Below are 14,495 nucleotides of genomic sequence, written 5' to 3'. Positions count from 1 at the left end.
TACATGGCCAAATGAGAATGCCATTTCTACATTGCTGAATTTTTAGGTTGTTTTTAAAGTTCACTATTAGAAACAATGCCTTAAGCCATATTAAGGTAAATTTCTAGAGTAAAATCGTTAGGTCAAAGGATATGTACATAAAGAAGGTAAAAGTATACAGGTTGTTAGGTAGCAAACAGAAACAGAGTTTACATGAGATAGTCTACCTTTTCTTGATGATACAGGAGCTGAGAATAAAAAGGTTAAAGTTCAGGTTAGAGTCAAAATTTTAGAAAAATTCAAGCAGAGTTGATTAGAGACAAGTGAAAAAACTGCCAGGCAAGCAATGAAGATCCAATTATATAAGAAATGATGAATTTTTGGTGAAGATAATTAAGAAAGATATATTTTTCTTTAGTTGACTTTGGCAATTTGCAATGTGTGTGGGGAGGGACTTTAGGCTGCCTAAATTAAGGTTTGACAAGCTTGGACTAAAACAAGGTAAGAAGAAAAGAAAGCAGTGATGAGAAAATGGTTAAAATAGTTGATAGGCAGGCTGAATAAGTTGAAAAATAAGGCCAGGTGAGAGAGCTAGTTAAGTGAGACTATAGGAAGCTGAATGCAGTGGAGTATGCCTGTAATCCCAGTGGATCAGGAGGCTGAGGCACTAACCAACTCAGTGGTGAAGTGCCCCTGAGTTCAATCCCTGGTAAGGCCCCTTCCCCAAAATAAAGAGAGATTATAGGAGCCAGATTAGAAGGTAAAGGAATAAATAAGCAGGTTTTTAGAAGAAATAAGGAATTAAGAAAAAGGGTAGTCATGGGAAAAGAAATATTCCAGTTTTATCTAACTAACAAGCAGGGACTGGTTATTAGTGTGGGAGTGAACAAACCAAAGCTATTCAAGTCATCAATCTTTCACAGTCCTCCACTGTCATGCAAGAGCAGTAGAATAGTGAGCTGAGTGTTGATTCTCTCAAGTGAGGAAGAATAGATTTTGGAGATGTTCCTTAATGGATTAAAATCCATTCCACTTTTCTCAGTAGAGGGAAAACAAACAAACAAATAAAAAACACTGACTCAGAATGTTTGATATACTTTTAAAGAAGACATGAGGAGTTTTTCAGAATGAATTTCCAGGTTAACAAAGATGAATGTACAACCACAAGAATGGGATCCTAATTGGAATGAGTTATACTCCATGTATGTATAATATGTCAAAATACACTCTACAGTCATATATATTTAAAAACAACAACAAAGAAGCCCATCTGGAAACACTACATACTAGGTGATTCCAACTCTATGCTACTGAATAAAATAAACCTATGGAGATAGTAAAAAAAGATCAATAAGATCAGTGGTTGCCCAGGGTTAGTGGGGACTGAATAGGGTGAGGGCAGACATGGAATTTCAGGGCAGCGGAAATACGCTGCATGATACCATAATGGTAGATACATATCAATATATTTATTCAGACCCATATGAATTAACCCTAATGTTAGTATGAACTCCCAGTGATAAAAAATATACATTTATCATTGAAACAAATGTACTCTGGTGGGGGACGTTGTTAATGAGGGAGGCCATGCATGTTTGTGGGCATAGGGTCTATGGGAAATCTGTCTTCAATTTTACTGTGATCCTAAAAGTACTCTAAAAATAAAGTCTATTTTAAAGGTATAAAAAAGAGAAATGATTTGACCTAATAAAAACTCAAATGCCAGCAAATTTCTCTAAAAGTTGGCAAGTAAATCTGGTCCCATAACTATAGCCTATTTTCCATAATCTGGGTAAGAGTTTAAAAATTCGTATCAATTTTATTGCCTCGAACCAATTTTTCATTTTTATCTTAAAGTGAACCTAATGTTTTTGGTAATCATCAGAAATAAATCATCTTGTTTGGATTAACAAGATGTTTTACCTTGAGTGGTGAGCTGTCCTTCCTGAGCCTGCACACAACGAAGCTCTTCAATAGTTTCCTTCAGAGAATCCCTTTCTGTTCTTAATCTCTGGAAGGATATACAAACAAGGAAGGTCAGCTTCAAGCTTTATGAATTTATTCATCAGTGGTCTTTGCCTTACCTAATAAAATGATAAACAACAGTGAACCTGGACATGCTTTACATTTTGGTCTTTTATGGAAAGATCATAAAGAAAAAGATTAAAACAATTTTTTTTCATTTAATAATACTGAATGTCCACTATTGCAAGGCAATATGCAACACACAAACATAAGAAACAGAGCTATCTACTCCATCCTTAAGTAAAAGAAATTAATTTCTTAACATCCTTCTCATTAAACATAAAAGATCAAAGAATAAAAACTAAGTATTCATAAACCTTGAAAAGCAAAAATATCTTTAAAATATTCAAAACATGCTGAAAAATAAATGTCTTATAAATTAATCACATAGAAAGCAGAAAAACTACACAAATTTACAGAAAGAGCAAAACACTTTAAAAGAGGCAATAGTGGTAGAAAAGATAAATAAATATTAAAAAATTAGAATGGAAGTAAAATAATTCATATTTTATTTTAGATCTATTTTCAAAACAAATGGAATCTTTTTTGAATTTTTTGTAATTTAAAAATAAATAGAATCTCTAATTTTTAAATTCGTGAACAGAAGGAATTAATGTAGTTAAAACACGAATTAAATATAATTGTCTAAATTTATCAGTGGTCAAAATCAAAATGCCTAATATACATACTTACATCCTTTTCCTTTTGAAGACTATCAACTTTTTCTTTTAGCCGCTTATATTCAAAGTCTAATTTATCTGCTTTCTTTGATTCTTCAGATAATCTATTTTGCAGTTCTACTACCTGATACAGAAAGATACCATTAATTTTTATTATTTGAAACATTAGGAATTATCATTATGGGGGCTAAAGGTGTAGCTTACTGGTAAAGCATATGCTTAGCATGTGTGAGATCCTGGGTTTGATCTCCAGAACCCAATCCCCTCCCCACAAAAAAGAAACAACCATTTTCTTCTTCTCCAAGTCTATGAAAACCCCCTCCCCCCATCAATACTCAAATGAATGCATATAACCCAGCAGCTGAACACAATGGAGAAAAACAGAAATGAAAATCTGCCTAGACACTGAATTCCCAAATCAGAATCATCTAGAGTAACAGTGCTGAAAATTATAAAAGAATCCTCCGGAATTTTCATTTCCAGCAATATAGCTAACTGGATAGTCTAAAATCCTTTTTGAATTGAGGAAAAAACAACAACAACAAAGAAAAAGAAATGCTGAGGTAGGTATCCAATCACATAGCTAAGATAAAGTGAGAAGTTCATGCAGAAATTGCCGGTACCAGTTTAATAAGAGTTAAGTGGTTATTAAACTGCTTTGGGCTCTAAAAGGTAGTAAGGTAGTAAAAAGATGGATTAGGACAAAAATTCTTCAGCTGGCAAGATAATCAAGTACTTGGGTTTTAAAAGAGTATGATTTATAAATCTACAATCATAGCCAGTTAATAGATGAATTATGCTTAAATTTTTATTCTTAGCCTTATCTGGGAAAATGTAAAGTAAGCAATTAAAGTGATAGATGAGGGAGTCCCACTACAGGTAAATGGCATTTTATTCAGTAAAATAATAGGTGGAAAGTTTCCAAATCTTAGCAATGATGTGGCCATCGGTACTGAAGACATTTAGAACTCCAAATAAACATGACCAGAAAAGAACCTTTCCAAGATGAACTATCAATAGGTCAGAACAAAGAAAGAATATTAAAAGTTGTAAAGATAAGCACCAAGTCACCTATTAATGCAAGCCCATGAGAATAATAGCAGATTTCTCCGCAGAAATTCTAAGGGTCAGGAAGACATGGAATAATGTATTTCAAGCCCTGAAGAAAACAAAATTACTATATCCAGAAAACATATCCTTCAAAATCTAAGAAGAAAAAGGACTTTTTAAGATAAGAATTCAAGACTGCTAAATCAGCATTACAGAAGATACTCAAAGGAATCCTACACCCAGATGAGAGACCAAGATAAACAACCAAAAGAGCATGGAAAAGAATAAGTAGATGGGCTGGGGTTGTGGCTTGGTAGTAGAGCTCTTGCCTAGCATGTGTGAGGCACTGGTTTGATCCCTGGCACCACATTTAAAAAAAAAAAAAAAATGAAGAAGAAGAAAAGGAAAAAAAAAAAACAAAGGAGAGAATTAAATTACAGCAGATGGGGTAGAGAGAGAAGATGGGAGAGGAGGGGAGGGGGGATAGTAGAGGATAGGAAAGGTAGCAGAATACAACAGTTACTAATATGGCATTACGTAAAAATGTGGATGTGTAACCGATGTGATTCTGCAATCTGTATTTGGGGTAAAAATGGGAGTTCATAACCCATGTATGAAATATGTCAAGAGCTTTGTAATGTATGAAATATGTCAAGAGCTTTGTAATGTTTTGAACAACCAAAAAAATGAAAACAAACAAAAATAAAGGTATAAAGGTATCGTATTCATCTACAACTGAAATTACACACACACACACACACACACACACACACACATGAATAAGTAGATAAGCAAATGAGAAGTGGGATAGAATCAAACATGATTATTTCAGTAAACCATCAAACCCCTAAGACAAATAAAAGAGAAAGAAATGAACAAAGATGATTTAAAACATATAAAACAATAATATCAAAACAACAGGAACTGGTAATTTGCCTTGCAATAACAACCCCGAACGTAAATGATCTAATTTCTCCAATGCAAAGATGTAGACTAGCTGAATGGATTAAAAAGCAAGACCGAACTCTTTGAAACTGACAAAGGCACATACAGGCTGAAGGTAAAAAGATGGAGAGTGATAATCCAAATGAAATCCAAAAGCAAGCACGGCTATCCCTGCATCTGACAAAAAAGACCAAATTGCTGATAAGGGTACAATCAATCAAGAGAAATATAATGATTGTAAATATATATGCACTGAACTTCGCAGCATCCAATTTTATTTAAAACAAACAAACAAAAACACAAGACACAAAGGGATAGAAAGGTCCCATAATAGTGGGTGACTTCAATACCCTAGTCTTACCAATGGATAGATTATCCAGGCAAAAAATGAGAAAAGAAACATTGGAGTTAAATTACCCTATAGATCATATGCACTTAATAGCCATCTACAGACTATTCCATCTAACAGCTATAGAATATACATACTTTTCATCAGCACATAGAGCATTTTTCAAAATAGATAACATTCTAGGCCATAAAGCAAATCCTAATATACACATACATTCACACAAATAAAATTATTTCTTATATCTTTATCAGACCACAACAGAATGAAATAGAAATTAACATCAAGAAAAATTAGGAATTATACAAAAAAATGCATATTGAACAATGTATTTTTTATAGTAAACTGGGAGAAATTTAAAAATTCCTAGAATCAAATGACAATGGAAACACAGCCTACAAGAACATATGGGACGGGCTGGGGTTGTGCTCAGTGGTAGAGAGCTCGCCTCGCACATGTGAGAACCTGGGTTCAATCCTCAGCACCACATAAAAATAAATAAACAAAATAAAGATACTGTGTCCATGTATAAGTAAAAAATATTTTTTAAAAAGAACACATGGGATACAGCAAATGTGAGGGAAGTTTATAGCAACACATGCTTAAATTAGAAAAATAGACCTCAGATATAACCTAATGATGACTTAGAAAAACAAGAAAAAACAACAACACCACCCAATATTAGTAGAAGGAAAGATATAATAAGAACCAGTAGAAATAAATGAAATAGACACTAAAGAAAAATCCGAAGAATAAATGAAGCAAAGAATTGATTAGATAAACAATTCTGACCAACCCTTAACCAAGCTAACCAAAAAAGAGAAGAACCAAACAAAATTAGAGATGAAAAAAGTGGGATATTACAAGTAGTACACTAAAATTGATAAGATCATTAGGGAATATTTTGAAAACTTGTATTGCCAATAAATTAGAAAATCCAGAAGAGGGGTTGGAGCTATGGCTCAGTGGCAGAGTGCTTGCCTCATACATGTGAGGCACTGGGTTCAATCTTCAGCATCACATAAAAATAAACAAATAATGATAGTGTCCAGGTGTAATTAAATTTTTTAAAAAAAATCTAGAAGAAACAATTTACAGATATATTTGACTTATCAAACTTGAACAAGAGAATTAAAAAAAATCTAAATAGATCAGTAACAAGAAAACTGTTTGCAGAAGATAATAACTGTATACCTAGAAAACCCTAAAGAATTCACCAAGAGTCTCTTAGAACTGATAAATTCAGCAAAGAAGCAGGATATAAAATCAACACAGAAGAGTTGGATAGCTTTCCCAGACACTAATACTGAATTCTTTGAGAAATTAAAACAAAGAAATCAGGAAAACAATCCTATTTACAATTGTTTTAAGTAAAATAAAATACCTATGAATAAACCTAACCATGGAGGTGAAGACCTCTACAAGGAAAAAATTATAAAACACTGAAGAAATAAATTGAAGAACACATCATAAAATGGAAAGACCTCTCCATTCATGGACTGGGAAAATTAATATTGGTAAAATGGACATACTATGGGATGTGACTGACAGATTCAATGCAATACCCATCAAATTACCAATACATTCTTCACAGAGCTAGAAAAAACAATTCTAAAATTCACGTGGAAGCACAAAAGACCCCAAACACACTAGCCAATCCTAAAAAAAAGAACAATGTTCATAAAATCACCATACTGATTTCCAAATATAATATAGAGCTATTGTAACAAAAACAGCATGGAAATGGCATAAAAATACACATGTAGACCAATGGAATAGATGCAAGACACGCATCTACAGTCATCTGATTTTTGGCAAAGGGGCAAAAAACACATGTTAGAGAAAAGAGAGCCTCTTTAACAAATGGTGAGGTCAAAAGTGAACTACTACCTGCTGATGGTTGAAAACTAGATTTTGAAATTGTTCAAAAACTGATTCAAATGGATCAAAGACCTTATGTAAGACTTGAAATGTTAAAATTGTTAGAAGAAAACATAGGTAAAACACTTGAAATCAGTATTATAGGCAATGACTTTCTGAATAGGATTCTAATAGCTGAGGAAATAGTAATAAGAATTAACAAATGGAATTATATCAAATGAAAAAACTTCTGCAGAGCAAAAGAAAGAATCAACAGAGTAAAGCAACTGCCTATAGAAAGGAAGAAAATCATTGCCAACTGTTCATCCAACACAGGATTAATATCCAGAACATAGAAGGAACTAAAAAAAATTTAACACAAAATAAGATGTACAACTGGTTGAAAAATATACGAAATATTCAATGTCTTTAGTCATCAGAAAAATGCAAATCAATGGGCTGGGATTGTGGCTCAAGTGGCAGAGTGCTTGCTTAGCACCTCTGAGGCACTGGATTCGATCCTCAGCACCACATAAAAATAAAATATATATGTGTACATATATATGTACATACACACATATACAGAAAATGCAAATCAAAACTACATTGAGGACTGGGGATGTGGTTCAGTGGCAGAGCACTTGCCTGGCACGGGTAAGGCACTGGGTTTAATCCTCAGAACCACATAAAATAAATAAAATAAAGGTATTGTGTCCTTCTACAACTAAAAAAAACAAAACAAAACTACATTGAGATACTATCTCACTCTAGACAGAATGGTTATTATCAAGGAAACAACAACAACAAAATCCAACAACAAATGCGAGTAAGGATGTGGGGAAAAGGAATTCTTATATGCTATTGGTGGGAATGTAAATTAGTAATAAACACTATAAAAATTTCACAAAAAACTAACCATATAACATTCCCAGCATCTATATCACTCCCAGGTAAATACCCAGAAGAACAAAAGTCAGCATACAATAGAGATATCTCCATACTTATGTTGTCATGGCACTATTAACAATAGCCAAATTTATGGAATCAGTCTGGATGCTCAATACATGAATGAATAAAACAAATGTGGTAAATACACACAATGGAATATTATTCAGCCATAGAGAAAATGAAATCATGTCATTTGTAGGAAAATAGATGGAATTGGAGATCAACGAGTTAAGTGAAACAAGCCAGACTCAAAGATAAGTATTCCATGTTTTTTTCATATGTGGAATCTAGGGGGTAAAAAGATGACATGAACATAGAAAGGGGACTATTAGAAGGAGGAAGGAACTAGAAGAATGGAGGAAAAGAAAGTAATGGGAAAGGTATATACAATCAAAGTATATTATATACACATATGAAAATATGACAATGAAACCCATTATTTAGCCACCTGCAGTGGCACACACCTATAATCCCACTGACCTAAGGCAGGAGGGCTATAAGTCTTGAGACCAGCCTCAGCAACTTAGCAAGACCCTGTCTCAAAAAAAAAAAAAAAAGAAAGAAAGAAAGAAAGAGCAGGGATGTAGCTAGGTGCAAAAATGCCCCTATGTTAAGTCTCCAGTTCCAAAAAGAGAAAGAAATCCATTATTTTGTATAGTTAAAATGTACCAATAAGTATAATTAAAAAATAATATTCTGGACATAATAAAAAACATGAAATGGTTTCCCACTATTATTTTTACACAGAGTTGTATTAAAGGCCAGGTGTGCTGATACTGGAGGGAAAAGAAGGTATGGAATATAAAGAAACAAAATTACTTTCATTTGTTCACTATATCACCTTTAATGAGATATTATCATAAGTAATATGAGAATTTTGCAATGCTATAGAATCAACAAATAAAATCCATTTATTGTGTACAACCAGAAATATGAAAAATTGTGCTTTATATGGGTAATATGAGTTATAATGCATTCTGCTGTCATATAACAAATTAAAATTTTAAAAAATGAAAAAGAAATCTATTTCATTAGTATAAATCATCAACAAATGGAAAATGGCATCTTCCATCAAATAACTACATTTATACAAACAACCAAACCACAAATACCTATGAGTAAAATATGTGCATGATCTTTAAAAGAGCTTAAATTGAAAGACACTGAAGACCTAAATAAATGCAAATAGAGATATATTCATACATAGGAATACTTCTTGTCACAAAGATGTCAATTCTTTCCAAATTAATCAATTGACTCAATGGAATTTCAACTCCAAGGGTTTTGAGTTTAGAGGGGAAAAAAAAAAAAAAAACAGGTCCAAGAACAGACAGTTTTGAAAAAGGACAGGTAAGAGAGTCTTCTCTACCAAAAGCAAAATTACTAAAAATCTACAGAAAATATGACAGTGTAGTAGAAGCATGGAAATAAACAAGGACACCAACAGAATAGAGTGCCCAGAAATAAACCCATATATAAAAAGAAAACTTTAAATATATAAGGTAGAACTGTAGGTCACTGGGGAAGAAGAATGGACCATTACATATCTACACAGACAAAAATATTAAATGGATTCCTCTCACATCCTAGGAAAGAATAAATTCCAGATGGATTATAAATCTAAATATGCAAAACAAATTTTAAATCTTTGTAATGAAGAGATTAGACTTTCATCTTTATGTAGAAAATAATGTGTTAAGATAAAAAGTACAAGTCATGAAGAAAAAGATATTTAAAGTTCATTACATTAAAATTAGGACTCAAAAAATACTGGCAGGTCAGACGTCTATAGGAAATGAACAATGAAACTAAAGAAATGAAAAATTAAGGGCTGGGGATGTGGCTCAAGTGGTAGTGTGCTTGCCTGAAATGCGTGAGGCACTGGGTTCGATCCTCAGCACCACATAAAAAAATAAAATAAAGATATTGTGTCCACCTAAAACTAAAAAAATAAATATTAAAAAAATTAACATAAAGAACATATAAAACGTTTTATAAATTACAGGAGGACTGCAAGTTTGAGGCCAACCTCAGCAACTTTGTGAAACCCTTTCTTAAAATAAAAAATAAAAAGACCTAAAGGTGAGGCTCAGTGGCAAAGTATCTCTGGATTGAATCCCTAGTACCAGGGGGGAAAAAGTTAAATGACTAAGAAAAAGAATTAAATATAAAATGGGTAAAAGATAAAAATAGGAAATTCCAAAAGAAATATGGTCAGTTCATATATTTGTCATCTGCATAATGCTAAGTAAAATCACAAGGAGACACTATTTTATATTCACCAATTGGCAAAATTTAAATTTGACAATACTATGTGTTGGTGATGTGGGGGAGCAAAGGAATCCATATAAACATTTTGTTGGTAATATAATCACTTCAAAGAATAGACTAGAACATCTATTACACTGACAATGCTCTAAGAAATTCCATAAAGCTGGGCATGGTGGCACATGCCTATAGTCCCAGTTACTAGGGAGGCTGAGGCAGAAAGATCCCGGGTTTGAGGGCAGTCCTAGTAACTTATCAAGGCCCAAAGCAACTTAGCAAGACCCTGTCTCAAAAAATAAAAAGGAATAGGGATGTGGCTCCGTAGTTATGTGCCCCTAGGTTCAATCCCTGGTACCAAAAAAAAAAAAAAAGAGAGAGAGAGAGAGAGAGAGAGAGAAACAGAAAAACAATTGATAAAGCTCTGTAACCTCCACCATGTGCACAGGACATGATCAGTATGATTAATAGGGGCATTTCTGTGTGTGTGTGTGTGTGTGTGTGTGTGTGTGTATAAAAGTGAAAACATCTCATATGTCCTTCAAAAGTAAAGTAGATGAATTTTGGAATAGTCACTCAATGGAATAATATACAGCATTAACAATGAATAGTAAGTATAAAGCAATGCCTATCAACATGAATAAATCCCATAAATATACTGGGGTAAAAAAAAAGTCAAATAAAGAAGAGTATTTTCTTTTTTTTGACTCTGAAGCCAGGGGTACTCTACCACTGAGTTACATCCCCAGCCCTTTCAATTTTGTACCCTGAGATAAGGTCTTGTTGAGTTGCCAAGGCTGGCCTTGAACATGTGATCCTCCTGTTTCAGACTCCCCAGTAGGTGAGACTGTAGGTGTGCCATGATGCCCTGACAGAAGAGTGTTTTCACTGAATCATTTATGTAGTTTTGGAACATGTAAAAATGTAATAAATTTTGAGGAATAAACAGATATGTCGCAAATGTATAAAAAGATGTGCGGAACAAAAACCATATAGCAATACAGAAGTTACCTATAACAAGGGAGAAAGTGTTGTATTTTTAAGCATGTATTTACTGTATTATACCTGTATTATACTTTTGCTGTTGTGGTTTTTTTTTTTTTGGTAGGGACTGAACCCACAGGTGCTTAACCACTGAGATACATCCTCAGCCCTTTTATATTTTATTTTGAGACAGGGCTTTGCTACGTTGCTGAGGTTGGCTTTGAACTTGCAAACCTCCTGCCTCAGACTCCAGAGCCTCTGGGATTAGAGGCATGTGCCACCACACCCACCTTTAGACAGGGTCTCAACTGTGTTATCTATCTAGGCTGGCCTCAAGTGATCCTCCTGCATCAGCCTTCTTTCTTAGTAGAGGGACTACAGAAGCATACCATCACACCTAGCCCTGTTGTGTATTTCTCAAGTATTCCATATTAAATTTTAAAAATTAAAAAAAGTGGGGGAGAGTTGCTTTAGAGACCAATCGAAATCCTCTGGATAAAAATTATATTTAGCTGGGCATGGTGGTGCACACTTTTAATGCAACAGCTCAGGAGGCTGAGACATGAGAATTGCAAGTTCAAAGGTAGACTCAGCAACAGTGAAGCGATAAGCAACTCAGTGAGACCCTGTCTCTAAGAAAATCACAAAATAGGGCTGGGGATGTTGCTCAGTGGCCAAGTGCCCCTGAGTTCAATCCCTGGTACCCCCCCAAAAGAATTATATTTAAAGTTCTTTAAATATAAAAAAATATAATAAAGAAAAGATTAAAAACTGTAAAAACAAAAGTTAGTGGTTTTGATAAACTATATGTCCTAGTAGACAGCTTGTTTAAAACCATCATGAGAAAAGTTGTTTCTGTTCTTTTACCTGTCTCTTATACGTCTCAAGTTGACTTCGTGCTGCATTGGCCTTTCTTAACTCTTCCTCTAGACTGACAGTGTTCTGCATATACATGGTATTCTTCTCTTCTAAGAGTTTAACCTGCCGCCTCAAATCACCAAGGTCTTCCAGCTTCTTTTTATAAGATTCCACTTGACCTTCTAGTTTAGATACTTTATCAGAAGAATGTCTAGAATAAGATAGAAATTAAAAATCAGAAATATACACACGGCTGCTAAGATCTTTAGACAACGTTAAACCAAGAAAGATTACTAGGCATTATCAGGCAACAACACATTCTAATGAAATTATGATACCAAAAGTGATTTCAGAATAATTTTTTGCTCAGATTTTGTAAAAATGTCCAAAATGACAGAAAAATATATTGTTTAGAATGTTATACAATTCAAGGAAAGCAGCAGGGGACAGTCAGCAAAATCACATTTAGTACAAAAGTAAAGTAAGTTGTTAGGCATGAGTCATGAGTGATCATAGGAACAGAGGTTTTAGTGGAAAAAATAGTAGATAGACAGTGGCAAATTGTAGAAACTAAAAGGAAAATGTAATTTGTGTGTATATGTGTGTATGTGGTGCTAGAGACTGAACACAATGTCTCATGCATATTAGGCTGAGTGCTACAATACTGAACTATAACCCCAGCTGAGAATATAAATTTTTCTTACATAATTTTAGTTTTAGAAGGAAGGAAGGAATAATAAATCTTTCTTTTTCTTTCTTTTTAAAATTAAAGAGACCTAAATGTAAAAAAAAAAAAAAAAAAAAAAAATGTGTGTGCGTGTTTGTGAAGAAGCGAGACTCAAGATGCAAAGAAAAATGATAATTGATATAACACAGACCCTACATTAGCACGAAGGTTTGAGACTGACATACTGAAAAATGAATTAGTGCTGGACAGGAGGAAGAGTAGAGGTCTACACTCTACAAGCAACAGAAAAATGATGAAACTCAGAAAATTTAGAGGTTCTAGAGACAAAGAGCATGGGAGAGTTCAACAGTTCATAATCTCTTTTTTCTGAGCAGTAGGAGACAAGGTCATTTACTGAGATTAAGGCATGGAGGGGACAGGTGAAAGAGTTATAAAAACAACAAACAACTATGAGAGAAATGGGATACAGGACTAAGTACTGGTTAATAGTGAAATGGTGGACCTAGAGTAAGAAACTTTTCCCCAAAATACTGCAGATATAATAAGTGAAGAGTAAAGACCATTAATTTGTAGTTAGACAAAACTATCTATGTAATTTTCTCTGTTCATTCTCAGTATTCAAAGAACTGAAGCAGAAAACAGAAATGACAGGAATGATTCAACAGATAACTGGAGATTATACAAGAAACAGAATGGTAGACTACTGAGGTGGCAGGTGGTGAAGTATCAATAAGAGAATAACTGAAGTGAATGTGAAAATGTCCATGAAGGAAATGAAGCCCTGCAACATGTGCCAGCATCCAAGAAAAAAAAAAAAAGATCAAGTGCCTGGAGGGCTCAGAATTAAAGAATATGGGTAATAAGAAAAAAATGTTCCCGAGCTAGAAAAGTGTGAAATGATGGTCAGATTAACTTCTATTTAACAGGCAGGAGGACTGATTTGCCAGATAGCATTTCAAGAGATAAGCTCATTTAACTCTTCATATAAAACTGAGGTAAGTATGTATATTACTTCCATTTTATAGCTGAGAAAATATAGAGGTTAAATAAGTGGCAGCTGTAGGATATGAACCCAGGTAGTATGACTCTTAAAACACACTGAGGTGTGCTAAGAGATTCAAGAGTTTGTTAAAGAGAGAGAGAGAGAGAGAGAGAGAGAGAGAGAGACAGAGAGAGAGAGAGAGAGAGAGAGAGACACACACACACACAGACAGACACACACACAGAACTGATGGGTCTGAAATTACACAAAAGATTGTTTACCTAAGAACATCTATTTCATCTTTTAGAGACTGAGCTTCATCTGCCAAAGTAGTTAATTCATCATTCTGTTGCCGAAGTTCAGAGATTTCCTTTTCTAACTCTTCACAGCGTATTCGATAATCATCTTTGGCTGCTTCTAGTCTGTAACCAGAATAAAATAGATCAAGAAAGCACTATTTACTGTCTCAGAATTCTCTTTGGAACAATAAAAGAAGAGAAAACATAAAAATAAACTCTTTAACATGTCTGTGATTTTTGTGGCCAAAAGCTGTATTCCTAAATCGTATCTATTATTAAAGTTGATTCCAGTGTTCCACACTTGAAAAAAGTGACAACTTGTGACCAATCCTCCATTGTCAGAAAGCTAGACATCAAAGAATGCTTCCCCCAAATACTGGGTCTTATGCATACTAGGCAACCACTCTACTGCTGAGTCACACCCCCACCTCTAAGGTTTTATTTTCTAATTATGAAATTAATATATATTTCTTTCTGAAATTTGCAAAATACAGAAAAGCAAAGAAAATTAATACCACGTATTAATCCAAATAACTATTGTTTAACATTTTGGGAGCGCATCTTTCATTCTCATGTTTAAAAAAAA

At 33.8% G+C, this 14,495-nt stretch overlaps 1 protein-coding gene across 2 annotated transcripts in view; it reads right to left on the bottom strand.

Annotated features, from left to right (window-relative positions):
- Window positions 1-14,495, bottom strand: part of Hook3 (hook microtubule tethering protein 3) — a 121,724-nt gene that overhangs the window by 40,238 nt on the left and 66,991 nt on the right. For both annotated transcript variants that reach the window (XM_026380274.2, XM_026380276.2), the window contains exons 10-13: window positions 13,892-14,032; window positions 11,950-12,151; window positions 2,698-2,808; window positions 1,903-1,990 (exon numbers count right to left, since the gene is read on the bottom strand). In XM_026380274.2, coding sequence (XP_026236059.1) covers window positions 1,903-1,990; window positions 2,698-2,808; window positions 11,950-12,151; window positions 13,892-14,032 — 542 coding nt within the window. The remainder of the gene's footprint in view (window positions 1-1,902; window positions 1,991-2,697; window positions 2,809-11,949; window positions 12,152-13,891; window positions 14,033-14,495) is intronic.

Source organism: Urocitellus parryii, chromosome 14, assembly GCF_045843805.1.
Source record: "Urocitellus parryii isolate mUroPar1 chromosome 14, mUroPar1.hap1, whole genome shotgun sequence".
NCBI classification, from domain to species: Eukaryota; Metazoa; Chordata; class Mammalia; order Rodentia; family Sciuridae; genus Urocitellus; species Urocitellus parryii.
Note: the sequence above shows the minus strand (reverse complement) of the source record. Positions and strands in the feature narration are given on the sequence as shown.